Consider the following 23,009-nt stretch of genomic DNA (forward strand, 5'->3'; position numbering starts at 1 on the left):
AAATAATGGATCTACTCATGATCCAAAACACATTAGCTCTTCAGTCAAGCATGGTGGAGGTTTTGTCATGGCTTGGTCTTGCATAGCTGCTTCTGTCTCAGGTTCACAAATCTTTATTGATGATGGAAAGATGATGGTAACAGTAGAATTCATACTGTATGTTTACAGAAACCTTTTGTCTGTCAGTTTACAGAAAAATGCACAGAAATGCATCCAGTCTAATTGAGAAAAATGTCTATGTATGATCATATAGTTTTTTTATAGGTTAAATAAAAGATTTACATTTTAATATTATGCATGTTCCCCTTTTGACAGACTCAAGCCTCCTCCTCCTGGCACAGTTTGTACCAGAGTTGAACAATTTTCAGTGTTGAGATGGGATGGGTTGTGCAGCTCAACTATTCTCTTCAAAACACCCCAAAGATATTTTATTGGATTCAAATCAGCCATCATAATTAACTGGGTCATAGTTTTTCAATTTTTCTCCTTTAGAAAATCATGCAAGAATCTGGCACTGTGTGTGATCATTATCATGTTGAAATATTTCTCTTCCAAGCTTCTGGAAACTGGGGATAATTTTGTCAGCTAGTATTTTTTTTACTCTATTCACAGCCATGAATGGTGCCATCTTTAAATGTCTTCTCTCCAACATCTTTAGCACTCGTGCAGCCCTATATCATCACACTCCCTTCTCCATGTATCACTGAGCATTTACTGTGGTAGTCCTGGCCAGGTTCACTCCAAAAATGATGGGCCAAACAAATTCATCTTGGTCTCATCTGGCCAATGAATGTGCTCCCAATACACATCCAGTTTCTTTACATGTACTTTAGCAAAGTGTAATCTTGTAATTTTGTTCTGAAGAGCAAGCAAGGGTTATTTTCTTTTACCATCCATAGCGGTTGATGTTATGCAGTTTCCTTCTCACTAGAGAGCTATGTCTGTGCTGTCACATGTATAATATTCTCTATATTCTCTTAAGGAACAGGCAGCACACATTCCTGTATACAGTAACTCACATGGCTAACACCATTTTATTCTTTTTTCCTCCCCTTGTGCTCTCGCACCTCATGGGTAATGAAGTCCCTACATTACACCTCAGACACTCCAATTTCCATTGATAACCCCTGCCCTGTATCTGAAACACATGTTTGTATGTTTTCCAGAGCTATATTGTACAAATATTGCACTCTCTGTGGTTTCATATTAGGAGGACAGCCACTCTGGCTCTTTGTATACTTTCTGTTTACTGCTTCAACTGTGTTTCAGCTCATTTTTAGTACTTATTGTATCTTTTTCCAACTTTGTGAAGGTTTACAATCAGTTTTCAGTTCCCCAGGTAATTCTTTCCCATGTGAAGTCATGATGCAGATATACAGAAAGACACAGGTTCAAAACTGAGAAATTTCTAATCTTCAAAGCTTATTTTATAACCATGTGCAGGCAATTAGGCTAATAGGAACTCACAAGTGCACTCAATTTTATTTCAGTGATCACATATGTATTCACTTACGTTGCTTTGAGATTTGACTTTAGGGCCTGTATTTTCAATATAGTCTTTGTAAAGTACTTGTTTGTGATTGCTCCTAAGAGGAAGTAATCTATTTGTCAACATAGAAATAATGCAATAGGTGATACAATTGTGAATCCTTTGACCTTTACGTGATATTGCACAGGGGTGTATTCACTTCTGTTAAAATTTGTATATTACTACTGTAGATATGCTTAAGCATATATATTTGTCCCCTTGAATTTCATAAAAAAAATTTCTTGAATTATTGGTGTGTCCAGCAATAAAGTACCATATGCACCACATTTTGTTAAATTCATTCGGAAACACAGCATGCAAATCAATCTTTCAAAAGGCATTAGCTGCACAATTACACACAACAATGAGATATGTCATTTCAGCATATGGCAGTATTATGCTATGATGTGTAATTTATCACATCTCACTGATGAGAAAAAAAAACTACACAGACTTCCAGTTAGTAATTGGGAAGTGTGCAATGGCATTCTCTGTTTGAGCTGATGAGGTTGGTTACATAGGCACATACAGTAAATCTTACACAAATCTTCTCTGATGTTATTGTAATTCACAAGCTTGGCATAAATTTGATCGCTTTTATAAAACGACTCTGTTAGCCCACTTTGTCCACAAACACAGAGGATTACCCCATATCTTCTGAAGCTTTTGCAGGATTTCAAATTAGAAATAATGAAAACTCAACTTGATTCAGTCACAGACAACTAAAATAAGGCTACATCGCTACATTATTATCAGAGAAGTCTTGGATAAAATAAAAAAAATAATGTTATGCCATCCTAAGGAATGTACTGTATGGTAGCTTAAAGCAAGGGCTTCTCAAAGCAAGGGCTTCAGAAAGGCTTGTATTCAAATTTTGTAAGGTTGTTGCCACATGTCATGGTCTGCTATTCAAATATTTTAGGCTAAGCTTTTCTGACACAGATCTGGTCTGTTCATTAAGCTATAAGGACATTTTTGTCGAGAATCGCTTTGAAATGAAGCAAAAATATAACCAATCAGGAAAAACCTGTGAAAGTAACCCCTGTGAACTGGACTTTCTTCATTTCCTTTTTAGCCATACGGCTATGTTTCTTTGAGCACCATAGATCTAGGTCACCAATCGAGGCAATATCCTGGGAATTGCCTTTGCTGAGGTAATCAGGGTATATCTAGTGCAGTAAAGTGATACCAGCAGCGGACTCATTGTGTCTCCCTTGCTTTCTGCAATATTCCTGAAACAGAAATGGGCACTTTGCTCTTGCATTAAAGGATAAGGCTAGTTATCTTAGATGACAAATCGTTCAGAGTCAGAATATAAGTCAATATGAATGGAACTTAGGGCTTTTTTTTCCAATGAACATCAACGTGGTGCTAACCAAGATTTTAACCATGCCGTCTTCTCGTTTTCACCTGAAGTGAATCCACATGCATTTTTCTTAATACGAACATAAAATTATGGTCCACAAAGAGGAGTGGCTGTTGTGTCTAAACAAGGGGTTTACAGCATAATACTTATTAGGTACAATTACATTACTATTATACTACATTATACTCGATAAACTTTATTAAAATCTGTACATTTTTGTTTTACAAATTGAATGAATTAACAAAGTTTTTTAATCATGTAATTTAAAATAATCAACTTCACGCTCTGACCTGAACTCAGGATCAAACCCAGAACCCCGAAGCTCTGAGGCTGTAACATAATAGGACATCTAACATTCCATGCATGATTCAGTCAAGTTCATTTAATTGTAGTCATTTCTTTCTACATCATTTTTTCTTGTCACTGGTGGCATCCTTATGAAATTTTCATGAAATTCAATAACATTAATACTCCATTAATTGATCAAGCTTGCTTTACATAATTAAGGTAGTAGATTAGATAGTGGTATAAATTCATTTAAATATAAGTGATTAAATCATGTTTTAATAAGAAACTATAATATTAGAATAAATAAACTAACCGTACTATTTTCTCTTAAATCTGACAACCACATTTTCCATTTTTTCAATGTATACTGCTATACACAAACAATTGTTAGGGAGAATAATTATTACAATAAAATATGTATGTGTGTACAGGAAGTGTGTGTGTGTGTGTGTGTGTGTGTGTGTGTGTGTGTGTGTGTGTGTGTGTGTGTGTGTGTGTGTGTATTTGTGTGTGTGTGTGTGTGTGTGTGTGTGTGTGTGTGTGTGTGTGTGTGTGTGTGTGTGTGTGTGTGTGTGTATTTGTGTGTGTGTGTGTGTGTGTGTGTGTGTGTGTGTGTGTGTGTGTGTGTGTGTGTGCATGTATGTGTTTAAAAAGTCTCTAAAACCTAAAGTTGAGCTTGTGATTGTACTCTGCCTTGCAGCAGAATTGACCTAGATGTCCTCACTGGACAAAGAAGCAAGCGTTTAAATTTGTATACAAAAAGTTCTATGACTCTATTTGTTGAGTACATCTTCTTAAACCTCTCACACAATGTGGGTGTAGGATTATCTTTATTTCACCTTCAGAAGGAAATGTGCATACAGTGAGTTTATTTATTTGGACAAAATAAACTGAGTTTATTTGGACAATGATGTCAGATAATATATTTGTCCACAGTTGTGGGTGTATTCAAGTGAAAAGGATATTTTATATATGTATTTGACCACTGAAAAAAGAATAAATAGAAAAAGATCAAACAAAATCCTTAAAAACAAACAGATTAACACGAACGTTCGTAGTGAAAGGTAAATATTTTTCATGAAACATGAAAATACAGGTTTACTATAATTACCTGTAAATTTCAATAGTTGTGTGCTCTGAACTGCTTTGTGTTTTGAGGGGGGAAAAAAGAAAAGCTTTTGTTATGCTACCTCAGGTTCGGCTCTTGTCCAGCATAATATAATGATTAAATGCAGACTTTTTTCATTTTGAGGATGTTGATTAGGTGCTTTCAGACATCTGTCAGGCAAAATAGTTGTATTTTTTATTATATATTGAATTAAATGCTCAGTGCATGTAGATTAAAAAGTGTGACAGAGCAAAACATCAGAAAACATTCAGCTCCATCGCCGTCCTTAGAGCTCATTCAAGCCAATAAGACCTGCCTGTATGTAGAGTAAAAGATTCCATACAAACCAGTACATTATAACAATGAGCTACTTCATAACAAACGTTTACTGTTTTACTTATTCATACTTGCCATGTCCTCATGAAGGATCTCTCTACCGTGATCTTTATCCATTATTTAATCTCACGTGATGCCCATTAGATGAGGTTTTGGCAGGATATGGGATTAAATCACATTAAACATTTAGTAATTAAAGTTTTTATCTGATAGAGTAAAAAAACGGTATATATCAATTAAAGCTTTATGTAACCAACTGGTCCATTAATAGCCAATGATTACTTGTCTTGAGGCTTAAACTTCTGTTTGCTTGTTTATAAAATCATGTGATTCTATACATAGTTTGAAGGATGTTGATTGGGAAAAGCAGTATTTTTAACTACAGAGTGTTTCTCTTTTGTTGCTACTGTATACACTGCTTCTTAATTTCAGGCTTAGAAAGCATGGCAGAGATATATGCAGGTTAAAACAAATAATAGTCTTCACTAAAAATGTTCCAAGGCAAACAATACAAACCACACGTTATATATACTAAGGTTAATGCAAAGGGAAACATCATTCACCATATGGGACCCATAGAACCAATACCCAATACCCATAATATTAGACAAATCAAAGTGAGGGGTATTTATGGGGTTAAGGGGTGATTAGGTGAAATGATGATGAGTGATAGTTTATGAGGGATTCTGGGAGATTCCTGGAGGATATGTTATCCTTTTGCTGCAAGTGGCCACTTATGTCGCATAGGTATTGCAAACTTGTATCATGAAGGAAGGTCAACAAATACATGATCATAATCATTATTAGAAGTCTTCGCTGATTCCAGGACGTGCTACGAATTTTCATTACACACTTCAAGTCCTGGACTATTAGAACATATTACACTACAGTGCTATTGACTTCTCAAATCTAATTAGCCGTGTGGTGTTGATTAATATCTATAACAGCAGCTTTGTCAGTAGTGCTGAAAGGTTTTTATGGTTATAATAGGTTGTGGTTTCCACAGTAACAGCTCAGAGTAAAGTACTTGACTGGTGGATAATCTACATGATCTAAGTCTAATATTAGTAAGGAATTACATACATGCTGAAAACACATACTTATGGTATGGTGAAATTTTAAAGTAAACATTTAACATCAATCTTGTATGTCAGTCTTCATGACAGCGGACTTTCCAGTTTGTAACATATGTGGTGTGCTTGTTGCCTTATTAACAATAGAGAGAGAAATCTAGAGACTGGTAAGGGAACGACTCTTTATAGTAGATGTATGTAGCAACTAACTTGTCGTGTGGAAGTTCTACATTAATTCTAAATATAGACAGTAAAAAACATGCTATACTATTCAATAAATTTTGTAATAAATGTAATATATTTTAATAATTGTTAAATCACAGGAAAGATAATTCACTTAAAGTTGGCATCAAACTACAATGGATTATTTTCCTTTAAGAATATTCCCAGTCATCTTTTATTTCATACTTATTCAGGAACTACAGTTAAACAGTTTGTGTAACTGCCAGAGTATGGTCCTGTGAGATATGCTGAGATAGTTAGATGTCCTATGTACTTAAACATTGTGTACAAAGTTAGTGTGAGGTTTACCTTCTTGCATGGAACATTTAGCTTTTGTACAAAGAGAAGCAATCAAATGTGCATTCATCATAAACATAGGTGGTGTCCAAAAATGAATATTTTGGGAGTCTATAATCTTCCTGTAGTCCTGGTTTCCAACAGAGTTTAGTTCAAAATATAACAACACAGCTGATTCAGCTAATTAAGGTCTTCTGGGGAAAGAAATGAGCTGAATCAGTTGTGTTAGATTAGGTTTGGAAGTAAACTTTCCATAAAAGCTCAGCAGTAAGCTGCATCATACCTATACAGATTTCACAGCTTCCACACAGGTGTGATGTTCTACAGCATCTCTGTAAACTTCATCATTCACAAGTGATGTAAACACAGGTCTTAGTGAACATAATGGTTAAGCAGGAACAGCACTTGAAAATGAACAATATGTTGTGATGTTCATCACAAGAATAAAAAAACCTTATCTTAAGTTAATGATTCAATTAAAATTATTAAAAATAAATTAATGCTCAACTGCTTAAGAAATGGATAAGCTTATAACAGATTACTGCAGCACATTTATCTTTAAAATGCTGTCCTGGCCAATCCCTTTACTGGCCCATTACTGAATGGTTTAATGGACCTTTGTGCACTTCCACTATCTTGTCTGTGTGAAGTTGTGTGAGGTATTATGTATACATAAGCAATATGTGGTAAATAAAGTTTGCAAGCTTGCAGATTGTCAGGCACATATCTCATGATAATTTGCAGGTAGGATACACCACCTAAAAGGACCTTCCCCTACCGAGATATACAAAGGTTGATGCAGGGCTCCCTGGGGTGTGCTTTATTTTTATTCAACACACCTGCTCAGCATTTTGCCATCTAGCTGGTTACTAAGTTAACCCTGTAGAAGGTTGAAACTCTACTGTTCTTTGTTGTAAATTAGAGGAAATCCCTGGAACAGTGAACCGGTGAACATCAGTGAAACCACCTTGAGAGTACTATTCATGTATTGAATGTGATTGTAAAAATAAACTTTAACAACAAGAAAATGGTTTAATTATTTTACCTGTTCATTTTCATTTATTCAAGGTTTGATTTTCAGCACCTATAAAAATACAGATTTTTGTTGTAAAGAAACTGATGATGGATCACAGCTCCATCTCTAACAGAACAATGTTAGTTTATGGTAATATTTGAGAACCACACTCATCTATTTAGTTTCTACCTAATACAACATATTTTAAATAAATAAATAAAGAATTACGGTGTAAATAAAAAGGTACAGCATAGCTCAGAGAGATAAAGTAGCTAGTAGCTAAAGTAGATAGTTTGATTTTTCACTAGGTCAGAGTATAAAAAGTAATGGCCAATGAAAGAAATCATGCCTCTTGTGTTTTTATTTTCAGTTCGTGTCATGTTTTTGGTCAATTATGTGTTTTCTGTCAATTAAAAAGGTATCATTAATTATGTATTATTTTGACAGTGACAGATGTGACAGCTCAGTGATCAGGAGTAATAGTTCAGTACATCATAAACTTGTGATCAATGTAAAGTATGGTTTACTGTATATACGCATTATTAACCTGTTTGCTGGGGTTGTTTTACTGCATCTTTTAAGTCGCTTAATATCTGTACATCATTTTCATTGCTGGCATAATGCAGTAAATTGTTTTAAAAGCAACACTGGAATTTATTTATTTTACATTTTAAATATTGTTGGCAGCAGTGTTTTATAACCCCTTTTGTTATCCAGACCCTTATGTTCATAAAACTCCAAGCAACATTAAGGTCAGGCCAGGGCCTGCTTGTTTCAACAAAACCGATCCAATTAAACATTGAACAAATGTTATCACAGACTTTGCAAATGCAAGTCATTTCATTTCAGAAATTAAATTGTGCATGCTATTAATTCCTACCTCAAGCTAGAATTGAAAAAAAAAGCATGTTTTGTACAGCAATGTTCCTATCCCGTTAATTAAGTATTAAACCAGCATGAAAAGAAGCCCTGACATGATATTCCAGCTTATGGCCGAGACAGAGCCAATGTAACTATGAAGAAAACAATTAAAGGAAAAAAAAACTGTAGGATGAGTAAGCATTGCTTTCCCATCTCCACACATACATAGTAATCATGCCTGCATGAAAATCATGCCTGCATTTAAATTTACTATTTAAAAACAAGAAAGTGAACTTTGTCCTTAAGGGTTCCATGAGCATTGATCTGTGCTACACTGAAACTGTCTCATGAATTATTAATTAACAGATTTTTCCATCTTGTGTTTTAGATGTTCATAGTCCAGAACTCTCCATGAACCCTTCATGAATTCCACTCTTTTTTTATGTGACAGAGAGAGAAACGGCCCTTTATTAATCCCCCATAGGGGAAATTCAAGTAATTTGAGATCTTCTACCTCAAAGCACACATATAGAGTGTTCTGTGATATAAATGAGTAACACACTTTAACATTGTGTTCTCTATTTTGCTTGAAGTACCAAAGAATCAATTTCAGATCATTTTAACCTTGCTGTTCACACTTCTGATTGGGTTTGTTAGCCGTGTGCAAATTGAGAATAAATTGAGAATCAGGGGATACAGAGACTTTGGGCTACAGTCAAAGCCTTGTGAGACCTTTTAACTGTGAGTCACTGCCACATCCTTATGAGCAACTTTGAAGACCATACTCTAGGATGCACTGGCAATTCCTTTAGCCTCTTTAAGAGTAAGCTCCTGCTCAGTTCTCTTGAGATGTAATTTGTTACCCGAGAGGACCTGGTGTGTGTAGGTACACGTACTTCTCCTCTTTCCAGTGGTGTATGTTTCCACAGAAACTGTAGTGACGCAGACTTCAAAGATTCCAGTAGGCTCTAAAAACCCATCAGATCGAATCAAGATATTGATTAATTGCTGCTCTTAGGGATTTGTAAAGATAGTTTAGCTGAAGTAATGAAGTTAATGGGTCTTACTGGTAAAGCATAAGGGGATCAGAGTTTGCTGGTCATATACAAGGACTAAAACTGCTTTTCAGTGAGTTCTAAACACACAGAAATCAGTTATCCATGAGAACAGGACATTCCACACAGCAACATCCACCAAGTCATTATATACTTTATCAACAGTCAACAAAAAAAATTCAGGACATGATAGCACTGTGCATCAATAAACACTACATTTTGTTTCATTATTGTGGAAAACCACAATATTCAGAAAAAAGTTGTACTCCAATACTAAAGCTAATGTCTATTCTGCATTATTAATAGGTTTTAAAAATAATAAGAATCTGGCCACTGCTGTATTGAACTGTATTCATGCTGAGACATGAGCCAATAATTATATTACATAATTGATAGGCCCTACACCACAACTTGTTTATCATATTTTGTTGTAAATCAGTTGCCTTGCTGTAATTAAATCTACATGAAATTATTCCATTACATGCAATTCATTATTTTTGTTTCACTTTGTTTTGATAAGCCGGTAAATTTAATAACTACAATTTTGCTAAAGGAAAATGTAATAAAAGAAAAAGAGAAAAACTCTCTACTATCCACAGAAGAAACACCTTCCTCAATGCCATAGGTGTTGAATTGCATTTTATGTAACAAACATTTATTTGGAGTGGTGTTGCCATTTTACAGGTCCATGGTTCTGGTTTGACCCTGTGCTTGGGTTACTGTCTCTGTGTAGTTTCTATACAGGTTTTCCACGTCTGCATTGGGATTTCTCCGGGATGTAGGTGACTTGATTTGTCTAATTCACCCTCAGGTCCAAAAATGTCATAGTGGTACGTCACCACTATATTTACTGTACACCAGCAGTATACATGCTGTGATCAAAGTGCAAGCTATGACTTTGAATAACATATAACACAAGCAAAACATACGAATTGTAATATTTTTCTAGCCCCTTTTTGCTTGTAAATTCTTTTTGTAAATCAGCAAGTCTAAGTAGAGAATTTCTCATGTAGTTCTCATACAGTACATGCAAAAATAAATGTTTTTTTGCTCCAAAGCCTAAAGGTTTTTTTAAAAGCTAGTTTAAATGTCTTGTGTACTTAAAACATACTTATAGGCTTTTTATTTTGCTAAATAAAATATATTGTGTAAATACTTTACTGTACCTTATCTTAATGTAAATACTTTTTCTAAATAAAGATCATTGCTGCTTCTGATAATAATAATAACGATAATGATAATAGTAATCATCATCATCATCATCATTATTAGACAACTTTATTTTTAAATATAGAACTATTTGTCTTCATGTTAAAATGTTCGCTTTAGTAACTGAGACATCACTGTTGTAAAGGAGAGCGAGTATGGTCAATTTAAGGTTAGTGCATTGTGGATTCAATCTTTCTGCCGCATTTGGCATTGCTCTTCCCTGGCAGGTTAAACACAGGTGCTAAAGATAAAGGACTCTTTTCATCACTTTCAGCTATATTTAACTTTACATGATCAGAGCACAAGGGGACAGATACCAATGTTCATGCAATCAGGAGAAGATTCCTTGTGCTTAAAAATGACATCCTGAGATCTGCAGATGCATGTGGGAAATATATGTATTTCTATGCACATACATTTCACCTTCTTGTTCATCAAATATGCCAGGTGTGTGCAAGGAGGTTTATAGCACTACAAACATGAACACAGATACAAACAACTTCACTTTGATCACTTTCTCTGGATGTACAAGCTGTACTAATTAGTGCTAGGCTCAGAGTCATTATTAATTAGATCAGCCGCCTGAAGTGCTTATAACAAATTGATGAAAAATGACAATGACACAGCATCAAATGTCATTCATGGCCATTGCAGTGTATGCCACACTAAGGATCGTCTGTTTTGTTTTATTTCCATTCTTTACTATCTTCTTTTTCATTTTCCAAAAAAAAAGTCACACGTTACATTTATAGTTATTGCATTTGACTGACACCTTAATCCAGATTGACACACATGCTTACAACCAATAAACTTGTCTTAATACAGGTTCACTACGTCAAGGAATCAGAATATAATCCGTCTAAAAAAGCTTTAAAAAAGGTTGAGGGTTAGTACAGATGGTAATTTATGTACATATTTCATGAATAGGTAGGACTTTAGTCTTCATTTGAAGACAGCAAGTGAAAAAAGTTCATTTCATAAGTGACAAGACATTGATGTATGTCTTTTTAGGACCCTGACACATGGTGGGTCCATTCAAGCACTGTTAGGGGATCTGAGGAAGTGAATCAAAAAACAGGGTACAGTATGATTCATGGTAGGTGGGCACTAGTCTGTTTTTAGCTTTATAGTCAAGCATCACTGCTTTAAATCTGGAAGGCAGTGAAGGTTAAAACTTGGGCAGGCTGCAGTTGTGTAGCTGCATTATGGATCAGCTGATGGAGGTTGCATGGTATGCAAGGTAGACCTGCAAGGATTGAGATGCAGTCCTGTCTCGAAATTACATGAGATTGAACATGTACCTAAGTAGTCTCTGTGAATATGAGTGGACAGAATCTCATAATTCTGTAATGGAAAACTCAGTATGAGTGCTTAGTGACATGAAGCAAGAAGAGATGCTTGTTATGTTGTATGCAGTAACAGATGGTGAGATTTGAAATGTCCAGGGAGATCACACGATCTTGACATGAGGACGCATCACCAGGGATGGAAGAGGGGTTTTTTTGGGAGGAAGTTTCAGCTGATATGTTTCCCAGAACATGGTTCTACATGGTTATATCTGGGAACCATGTAGAAGCATGATTGTCTGTGGGAGGAAAACTTATGTGAGGATTTGACCTCACTTAGAGAGCAGCAATAGAGGGAGAACAACAAAGGTCTAAGCATTGAGCTCTGTTGTACACCAGTGGAGATTTGGTATGGATCAGATCGAAATATTCCCTCTTTGTCATCTGAGAGCAGTTTTTGAGCAGATGTTAGTGACTGTCCTTTGCATGTTTAAGCTCTCCAGTGGGTTAAAGGAGAGGTTCATTCGTATGACCACCAGTTTGTTAAGCCTTCATTTCAGGTCAATGTAATGCATACCTGCATACACCTGACTTATCGCTTTATTAAAATGGTGACAAAAACAATATAGCAGACAGTAGACAATTCTTCCATGATGCAATGTAGTCTGTTAACAGTAAGGTTTGGTTGCTGAGGAACACAACAGTCATGGATTAAAGTATTGTATAGGCAGAGCAATGGCTTTATTGTTTTAAGTTCTGTCATACAGTATTAATACAGAATTCAAATTATTGTGAAGCACTTACAGTGAATCAGAGTTTACCAGAAGTGAATCAGAGTTTACCAGAAGTATCCTTTTTAATAAATTAGGACTGTATTTGTGCTTCCCAGAGGTTTACACAGTGTCCTTAATTTTAGAAGTTCTGCCAGTCATTGTGTATTCCAGGCTGAGTACAGCATTTTTGACAGTTGGATAATATTAGTCTCAGGGCTTGTATTGTGCATGTTCATGCCAGGAAAAAACAGCTCAGCAACTTTTCATGATAGATTGAAAGCTGTTAAATTAAACTGCATGCCATATTTTCTAGAGTATAGGATGAAGCGACTGAGTTGAACATGTCTTCTCAACCCTTTCCAATCTTACTGTGTTTCTGAAGGCATATTTAAAAGGATTAAGTGGAATGGGAGACACTTTGTAAAATAAATATTATGAACACTCTAAAACATAGTACTTGCAACATGAATTGCTACAGTATATGAATTGCTCGTTCGTGTACACACGTCCACAGAGAAAGCCTTAAAAGGGGATTACATGAGAGAAATTGCTCTGTGTGGAGCTTTTCACAAACAACTAACAGCTTGGGATGGTGATTCATTCCTCCGGGTGGAAGGGTTGAGGCGGACGACAAATTCTTGGATGAACTACTGCACATTGCTGTGCAAGGACATGTCCTAACATCTGTCTCTGTAGGCTTCATTAAGAGCTCCCTATTCGTTTCAAGATAGGCCATAGCTCATTTCTCTTTGGTGTCAGTGCAGTGCTATGTTACATACACACCTAATGGCTTTGTGTCTTGAGCCCAGATAATTTATGGTGTGTGCAGCATCAATGGCATTTAACATGATTTCTGTTTGAGGTGGAGTATCAATATGGTGGACAAAAAAACTGCATGCCAGAGACAGCTCTGGACCTAAAAGTCATTATCCACACTGATGTTACATAATCTTAGGATCACAAGCTGGACTACAAGCTGAACAAACACTGAACAAGCAACAGGCATTGCAATCCTCTTCCTTCTGCACTATTTTTAAAGTTAGAAACTTACTGACAAATTCAAAGAAAAGCAAATGTTAAGTGTCATGGTATGATGTTCAACCACCAGTACAGCTTTACTGTGACTTGGCATTGATCAGTCTCTGCTACTTTACATGCCATAAACACTGTTCTTCCAAAAGATTTTCTCTCATCCAAAATCAATCCAGATCAGTCCAGTGTATAACTAGTTTGAGATCTGAAGGCTATAACATATGATTTACATTATTCTCATACTACTATTTTCAAAATATTTATTGAGCCCCTCAGATGAGGGCAGGGTCATCCTGGAATAAATCACGAGTATGGATTCTATTTATTATCTATACACATACAAATGCTGCATCGGAGGGTAAAGGTGATCAGTCAGAAGAACTTTGTACAGAATTTGAGTGACAGTTCCATATCCCAAACTATGTCAGCTAAATAACCCCTATACTATAGTAGAGCCACTGTGTGTGTGTTTTTCTTTTTCTTTTAATTTGTTGTTTATCCCTGTCAGACACTTACACAGTTTAGTCATAACATTAGCAGAGAATCCTTTAAATCCTGTAAGTGAGGTGGGGTTTCCATGGATTGGACTTGTTTGTCCAGCACATCCTACAAGTGCTCGCTCAGATTGAGATCTAGTCAGGGCAACTCCTTAATCTCTTTGTCAAACCATTTCTGAACAGTTTTTGTAAAACATGCTTATGAACCAGGAATAAGCAGGTCCTGTTTTGCAAGTAGAACATTGTCCATCACATTCCATAGTGTGATATTTTCCATCTGTCACCAGTTCACCGGTTGCCCTTCCTTTGACCACTTTTGGTCAGTACTAACCACTGATCCAGTAGTATAAACGTCACAATTCGGCCCATGTTAAAGTAACTTAAATCTTTACACTTTCCCATTTTTCCTGCTTCCAATGGTCAACTTCAAGAACTGACTGTTCACTTCCTGCCTAATATATCCTAGCCCTTGTTGGGTGCCATTATAATGAGAAAATCAATTTTATTCATTTCACCTGTCAGTGGTTTCATATTATGGCTGATTGGTTCAAAAGCTACATCAATAGATGTGCAGGGTAAGTATCTGTAAGAAGAACAATATTACAGGGTGCCAGACTAACTTGATTTGTTGAAGACCCTTTCAGATTATTAAAATGACCACCATGCACTTTATGTCTCAAAGACTTCTAGGTTTTCACGATTAGAACTTTCTGTGAAGAAGCTCTGTAGTTATGGCTGGACTACTTCTAGTAAAATAAAAGCTTTCCTTTAAGTTAAGAGGAATTAGATGATAGAAAACTCAGCCTGATTATGCAGTTGATAATAGTATTCAATTAAATATAATTATGATTAAAATAAAATCTTACAGTAGATTGATACATAATGAATTTATCGAGGTTAATAGTTATGATATAGTCATAGTTATAGTTCTCTTGCATATTTAAATACATAATAATCACATTAATTTACTTTCTCTGCACATTTAAGTCAGTTAAGCATTCTGTAATCGAACCACTATAAAAGAGCACTTTGATACCACAGAAGGACACAATAGCTCCTAATCATAATAATGGGAAAGCGTGTCAATTCACTTTATTTGGAACACACTTTTAGCAATAGACAGGGTCATAAAGCAAAGTATTCGTATATAAAGTGCCCACAAAGAGATCTCCAGTATTCTGCTGGAAGAAGTGCAGCTAGGACTCATATGTGTATTTATGAAAGGAATAAATCAAGATGGGATGTGCTGTTATAGGAAAATAATCAGCAATGGGGAGATTAATCAAGGCCATTTTTTATTTAACATTGATTAATTTTTAAAAACATAATGGCACAAACGTGTTTTATTCCTATTATTTTAAAGCAGTTTGTCAACTATTGCAATTTGTAATTTATTGAAGAATGATACATCATATGCTTTATGTATTAGCTACATTTGAGGTTGTGGAACAGACACAGTAGAAGTCATCTTCCTTGAAATTATTAAGACAACAAAAACAAAAATCTTAGCTTAGTAAGAAATCATTCCCGTGTTGGAAAACCTAAATGAACAACTTTACTTTTGACTGCTACAAAGCACTGACACAGGAGACCGCTTCCAGAAATAGTAATAAACATTTTAAAAGTCTGTTCATGTGGCACATCCACAATGCAAGTCTGTGTGTTTGTTGTTAGCAGCCTTTATTTTGTCAAATATATTATATATTGCACTACATTGAAATGCAATATGGACTTCTTCACATGTCCCAGCTTGTTAGGAAGCTGAGGTCAGAGCACAGGGTCATCCGTGATACAGTGTCCCTGGAGCAGAGTGGGTTATGGGCCATGTTCAAAGCCCTGACAGTGGCACCTTGCAATAAAATATAAGAATGAGTCCATTTATATAAACTTGAGCTTGGCTTACAGTCAGAACTACTGAAGTACTGTTCTATACTACTGTTATAGCAAATTAGTCAGCAAATAAAGAATTCTGCAAGCCTGTATTTGTGTTTATTTTTCACTGCTTAACATGTCTATTTGAGGGTGAATTCTGTGATTCTGATTCTGAGTTTAATTAAATATATTAAATTACATTTCCATTATAGCATCTGCTATAGCATATCCAGGTCTTGTCAGTAGTAAACATGTTTATGCCTTAATATTCTTATTATTCTTAAATAATTTTTACAGGTTTGTTTGTCAAACTGTATATTTCAATAATTTAAACATTGTTCTTCAGTTCTAAATTAATCCATACCATTTCTGCCGTACTATTGCTGTATGTTCAGTTCCACATAGAATATACACATAGAACATATGCCATACTGTATCATGTTGAGCAAGCAAACATTGTCTGACTTGCATGTGCACTATTTCATAGCATGTAAAACGTTTTTACAGTACGTACAATATGTCTGACTTGGTGATGCATAGACCAAAGGAATGACATAATGTTAGATCAGAAATTAATTAATTGAAAAGGAAAACAGCAAATTTGAGTTTTAGTTAAAATTTTACAATATTCACACCTTATTAAAATATTCTATATAAATTAAGTCACTTTTGAAATAAACACATATGAGTACTAATCTTTGCAGCAACAATGTTTTGTAGGTTAAAAATGAAAAGTGACAAATTATATATATAAACATAAATTCACAAATTTAGTTACAAAGAAATGAAAAAATTTCTGTTCTACCACGAATTAACAGTTCACAATACAAGACAAAATCAAGTTTCTATCAGTCTCCATAGCCAAGATTTTCTAAGCACTCTGGTAGCATTTTATATCTCACCACTTCTTTTATCTCCTATCAGGATCTTCTGTGAAACCCAACACACTAAGAGTCTTGTTATCAGTTCAGTTTCTTTGTTTTACTTTATTTCTTTTAGCTTAGTTAAAATCCTCTTCACAGTCAGTGACTTGGTTTTATGTTGTATTTATTATTTGCTGTCTAGCATAAAGGTCAGTTTTTGGATCAATTTGGTACTCTTACATAACCAGCTTTTGAATCTGTCAGACTCCTTTTTTAAGGGTGATGACTGAGTACAGAAATGGCTGACTTTCTAGAACTCTATAATAATAACGTCAAGACTGTTTATGATAAGACAAGCCTGTGGATGTTAGCATCAATGCTTCGGCCCCTGCATCAGCAGACAGAGTGATGTATGTGAGGAAAGTGTGTGTGATGGGCAACATTAGAGAATAAACACCCTAGGAGGATTAATATACTGGAATAACTGAACATTTTTGTCCTGACACAAGTCATTGTTGATTTCACTGTTATAGGGGAAAGACTCTAGGGCTGCAGATAAGGCCGTTGCCATGGTCCTGAAGGAGATACCCAATAAGGCGTCCCCAGAAGGCAAACCCCTCCTCACGATGACCAACAAGGTGGGCAGAAATATTGCAGCAACCCTGAGGATCAAAGGCCTTGTCAGTTTGGATTGGACTTAACCAATGGCAAGGCTTTGACCATCCCATATGTAACCTCTACTTTAAAAGCTTTAAATTCATAGTATTTGTCTCCCATCAATAACTCACTGACCAATTCCCACATGCTGTTTTTATTTCATTCTGAGCTGCTCTATGGGGTTTAAAACGGAGCTCTTTAGTATGTTTAGCTGTACGTAATCTTAGCTGCAGAAATGGGAATAACTGGGTTTGTTTAAATGAGTTTAAGTAGACATTAGTTGTATCCAATCTTACTTCTCCTAAGCACAACTTTGTCACAAGGTGACAGGCCTGTTCCATAATATAAGTGGTGAAATGAAATAAAAGGAGAAATCATTCCCAGAGTAGTACTTCACTGCTTGACATAATGGGTTTTTTACACCTCATAAGCAGCTAACCTTGGTCTCTGTTTCATTCTGTAGTAACAGCATGAATTTCTTTTCCAACTTCCTTAGATGTCTTTAAGCAGTCTTCTTGTGTATGTGTGTATTACAGTGAGTTGCATTGCTTCTCTGTGTCTGGTCTGGGTTTAGCCAATGCCACTCTTGGCTTGCTTGTGTGTTTCCTGTGTGTTCCAGTCATTTGTTTTGTGAAATGCTTTTTAAACTTATTAAATGCGTGTGCATGTAGTTGTGTGTGTGCCGAGCTCTTGTAGGTGTGAAATTCGTTCCTTCAATTTGTGTAACAATACATGTGCTAGTTTAATTGAGTGTGGTCTTATTTTCGGTTTAATTCTGATGGAATTGTGAATAAAATGAGGTATTCCACAATTCAGTTTCACAATCAGGCTTACATTGCATGTTTACATCAGGTCTGTATTTTCTCAAGCACTAAATGAAACACAGTTGGGGGAAATAAAGTCAAGCAATGCTGGATTTTTTACTTTGTTAAAAAGTCAATAGAGATGTGAACCTTCAAAATAAATCAATATAGAACAGACAAGGTTTACTTATAAACCTCTAAATGATGAATGGTACAATGTCTGATTGTGTCATTTTTTTTATTCTATTCCCCAGATAAATTAATACCAGCCATGAAACACAGGAGGAATGCTGAATCGTTGATTTAATTCTGCCTCAAAGATAGGAGACATCAGGTAGCTTAAATTTCACCATTTAGATAGGAAAGGAAGGTAAAGTATTTTTAGGAAAATCAGTCCTGCTGAAATATAATAGTCATGCATTGCAGGAAGTAAATTCCTGCTGTTATCTAAAGCAGTGTAATGATTGTCTCCTTAACCCCCTCTCCTGCCCTGCTGGCCCCATCTCTGTCCCTCAAGACTCCTGCCAGCTTCACTGCTCCTGGTTTCCCTTGACAACAATATCTTAGAGATGACAATAGGAACCATACTCGAGCGACACAATTAGCTGAGCTTTTCCATTACATAATTCTCGAATTTGCCCTCCAGCTTGTGTAAACAAAGAGAAAGAATACATTGCAGGGAATAAGAGTAAAAAAAGGTACAAAATGTTTTTTTCTCATTTTGCTAAGAGGCAACAGACGGACAAGTGCTCAAGAAAATTTCCTCTTCAGGATAATGAATTAGGAAAAGCTCCTGTAATTATTATGAAAGTACAAGCTAACATTATTCATGATTTTTGTTGGGCAACATAGGTAATTACTTGGCCTTTCACTTCCAGCTAGATTTTGCAGTGGGTGGAAAGGGTAAGCAGAATCATTATGCACATTATTAGGCCCATTGGCTGTTGTGAAAAGACACAGCATGACAGGTCATCAGAAAAATGTTTCTGGTGTAAACCCCAGAAGAGTGAAAAATTATTCTGGACTAATTAGCTCATCCTAATTAAATACTTATGTAATATATGACCTTGATGCCCCCACGTCCTGCACTTGAGTTTGAATTATTTTATTGCTAGCTCATATCAGGGGGTTTCAGATGAGTATGTAGACTAAATTTGACATTTGTTGATATTTATCACTATCTTTCCATTTGACAATGCTTCTGTTTTACCTCATGATAAATAGCACATTAGTCATGTTTCTTATTTACATGATAGTTTGTCTGGATGCAATTTAGTTCAATACTTTACACCTCATATTGGTTTAGCAGCTGGTAAACACCCATGTCTATCTGAACTACTATTGGCTAATTCTTAATGAATGGCGATGCTTTTAGAACACAGAACAACATTATGAGTGATACAGGTCACTAGGTAAAAAGTCCAAGCTTTGTCGAGGCTACTTTAGCCAACATGGAAAAGATGTTTTTTTTGCAGACAGATTTGTTTGTTGTCATAATGTTTGGGTACATCAGCATTTTACTGCTGCATTAGCATAGGTAGTTTAGGTCAGGTGATACCACGGGCCCATATATAACTAAACATTATGCTAATTAATTTATTCAATTTGGATATTAAGAATATGTAGCTTAATGTATTACCTACAGTATACTCTGTCATCATTTTAATTCCTGACAAAGTCATGCGAATTATATTTTCTGATTTACTGCAGTTTGTGTAAACGCCCATTCTGAGTACCATTAAGGACCTGTCCCAAACTAGGCTTTCAGCAAAACTAGCTCTGCTTCCTCTCCATTCAGAATGTGAGTTTGAGCAACCACAAGGCTGATGCAGTGATACAAAAAACCAAAAGCAAACAACTGTCTTTTTGACAAGTTACAATAAGGCATATTTTGGTTTAATTACTAGAATAGACCTCGTCCTCTTAACGATTTCCATCAATATTGCCTGTCCTTTTATATTCATATTCAGTGCAGAATGGTTTTAATTGAATACAGTGAGAAAATGATCTAATTAGATGGCATAGCTCTAAAAGACTTTCTGTCCTCACATTTTGCTTGCAATTAGAGGATGAATTAATTTTTTTTGGAATGAGACTAACAGATGCTTAATAGAAATGCCACTTAAGAGCAGTTGTGAGCTATCAGTGAAACCTCCAGCCTGTTTCTGCTACAACTATATTTTCTACTATCCATAAAACGGTACATCAAATACTTCCACATTAAGAAATCTATTCTGTTTAATGATTTTGCTTTGGAAAAGACCATCATTTCATTTTCACAGATTGTATATAACTTGTATACAACAGGTCCATAAACCCTGATTGAGAAATGTAATGTCTTCGTTTCTTCATCCCCAATGTGCACTAACTGTAGAAGTTCATGTCAGGAAGCCTGAAACCCAGTGTCATTCCCCAGTGTCAAAAACCTACTAGCAATGCTAGAGGCATGCTACTAAAAAATGCCACCAACAGCAGATGTTATTATGATTATGTAGTAGTATTAGGTTGTATGTGTTTTGGGATGTATTCACAGTTACTATGGCAATAGCATTAAGTGACTGCACACATTTACTATCTGTGCTTCTAAAGAATAGCTAAAAATATCAGCAAATTCCTCCTTGCAAATGCTAAGGCATGATTGTTGGCTAAATGCATATCCCTTGTCTGGGATTACTGGGTTCAATGAATATTTTTGTTCTCATTATTACAGGATTGTAAGTGCGAGCAACAAACAGGACTGGATATCTGTCTGATTTATACTTAATGAGGTTTTATTTTGAGAATAGATTTTTGGTTTAGCTTAATTTAACTTGTTTACCCATCCATGAACTCACATTATATAACATTATACATTCTGTGCTGCACAGTACATTTCTGTTGAGGAACAGGAAGTAAAGGCTGTTTGCATTTTGTTTTATATTCCTCAATCTAGTAGGGTCTTAATTTCATTAGTTCAAAATACATGACAAAAAATTAAAAAATTAAACTACAGGTTTAAATGTAATCGCCAATGAGGCAAATCCAAAAATTTAAAAAATCTCAAACTATGCTTATATTTGTTTCTGAAACACTCCCATACATTAGTTTGTCTGTTGTGGATGGGATCCAATGTTGCATGTGATTTATTGCCTATGAATGTCCAGGATGATGCCTTATTTCTCTCTGAAGCATGACAGTGTAGTATAGCTAAATCACACATGTATGGATTTTATTTTAAATTAAAAACATTTACAGCAGCAGTATAGACAAGCAGCTGCTGCATAGAAATTATAGGAAAGGAAAAGTGGGAAAGGCAGATTCACAAAAGATCGGCGTCAGTGTTTTATAGTTTGATCCTGACATTCCTGATGTAGAGTTATTTACAATAGAAGATGCCTTCAGTGCACACACAAAGTCCTTTCACTTGGGTTAGTCTAACATGACTGAAAGAGCACCATGAAAGCTGGATGATGATTGATGTGTTTTCCAAGTTCTTTGATGCTGGACTCCCTGAAGGCCAGACAACCTTTCAAAAATGTATGTACTTGTAAGATGAGAGTCATAAGGAATAGCTGGGGGATGTCATCTTAATTACATGAACTATACGTGTGTGATGAAATGCCAAAACCATCATATAGTGTGTTATTTCATTTTCACTGTCTATGTCAGGGCTGTTGCAACTTGGCCTTCAAGGAATTAACAAAAGCTTACATTAAGCAAAAAAGGATACAGCAGTCATGTAACACAACACCTGGACCAAAGCTGGGAACTGAATGTATTATCTGTAAATAGTTTAGAGTTAGAATGGGACTGACAAATCAGACTGTGTTTGCTCAAAGGTGGCTGTCTGCATTTACCAAAATGCACATTTATGTGTCTCTCAGTGAACTATTGCTCTTGTTTTCTTTTGTTTTGTTTCAGCTGGTGAGTGAACAACAAGAGAGCCGTCCATTGCTAAGCCCCTCCATTGACGACTTCTTGTGCGAAACCAAGTGTGATGGAGCTGCCCGCCCTGTGACCTCTAACACAGCAGGTAATGGAAAAGCTGACCTCCCTCTCAAGATGTCTAGCTCCAGCCCTCACTCTAAATGTTCATGAGCTCCAACCAGAATAAAACCCCTTTACAGTCTGCCCTCAAACAAGAGGACATGCTACTTCAAGTTCTTTATTTATAAATGCATATAATGATTCTTAATTATTTAGCCAATTTATGGCATTATCTTTATGTATTAATGTCCATATTAATAAATATTTATTAAATAGTCAACCATTGCAGCAACCTCAGACCAATATCTGCATGTAGTAACTGCACTTTATTCCAAATATAGTCCATAATTTTCTAACTTCTATCTCATACATTTTTTTTTATTTTTAAATTTTTTTATATTATTCATTTGTTCACGTCAGGTCTGTTTTTATGCCACTTACAGTCATGAAAATCATTTCCCTACACACTGTACTGTGTATAGTTGAGAACAATCCAATTTCTAATATATAATCACGTTATTAGAGAGAGATGTTTACTGTCTTCTACAAGTGAGAACTCTGTGCTTCCAAAACATGACTCAGTGAAGATCTAGTACTAGAAATGTGAGAGCACTTAGTTTCAGACAGACTCATTTTTTCAAGTACACAAAAAGACTAAAGATCTGTATTCATGCATTCTAGCTTTTACAAGACACTTAAGACATCTACACCCATTGAGGAAACCCTTTGCTGTTAGTCTCTAATTGTGAGAGGCCACTATCCAGGCTCTGATTGCCTCCACTTTCCATTTGGAAGATCCTTCTATCTGCAATAAAACAGCAGTTTGTTACTCTAAAATAAAGACAGGGCGGTACTTGGTGCAAACAAAAGACTTAGTGTTGGCACTTAGCTCTGTCTGAAAA

General features: G+C 35.6%; 1 protein-coding gene across 3 annotated transcripts in view; it reads left to right on the plus strand.

Annotated features, from left to right (window-relative positions):
• Window positions 1–23,009, plus strand: part of pex5la (peroxisomal biogenesis factor 5-like a) — a 66,129-nt gene that overhangs the window by 18,398 nt on the left and 24,722 nt on the right. For 2 of the 3 annotated variants that reach the window (XM_027147302.2, XM_027147303.2), the window contains exons 2-3: window positions 17,215–17,319; window positions 22,042–22,153. In XM_027147302.2, the coding sequence (XP_027003103.2) occupies window positions 17,215–17,319; window positions 22,042–22,153 (217 nt within the window). The remainder of the gene's footprint in view (window positions 1–17,214; window positions 17,320–22,041; window positions 22,154–23,009) is intronic. The other variant, XM_027147304.2, reaches the window with a different exon arrangement.

The sequence above is a fragment of the Tachysurus fulvidraco genome, chromosome 5 (genome assembly GCF_022655615.1).
Source record: "Tachysurus fulvidraco isolate hzauxx_2018 chromosome 5, HZAU_PFXX_2.0, whole genome shotgun sequence".
NCBI lineage: Eukaryota > Metazoa > Chordata > Actinopteri > Siluriformes > Bagridae > Tachysurus > Tachysurus fulvidraco.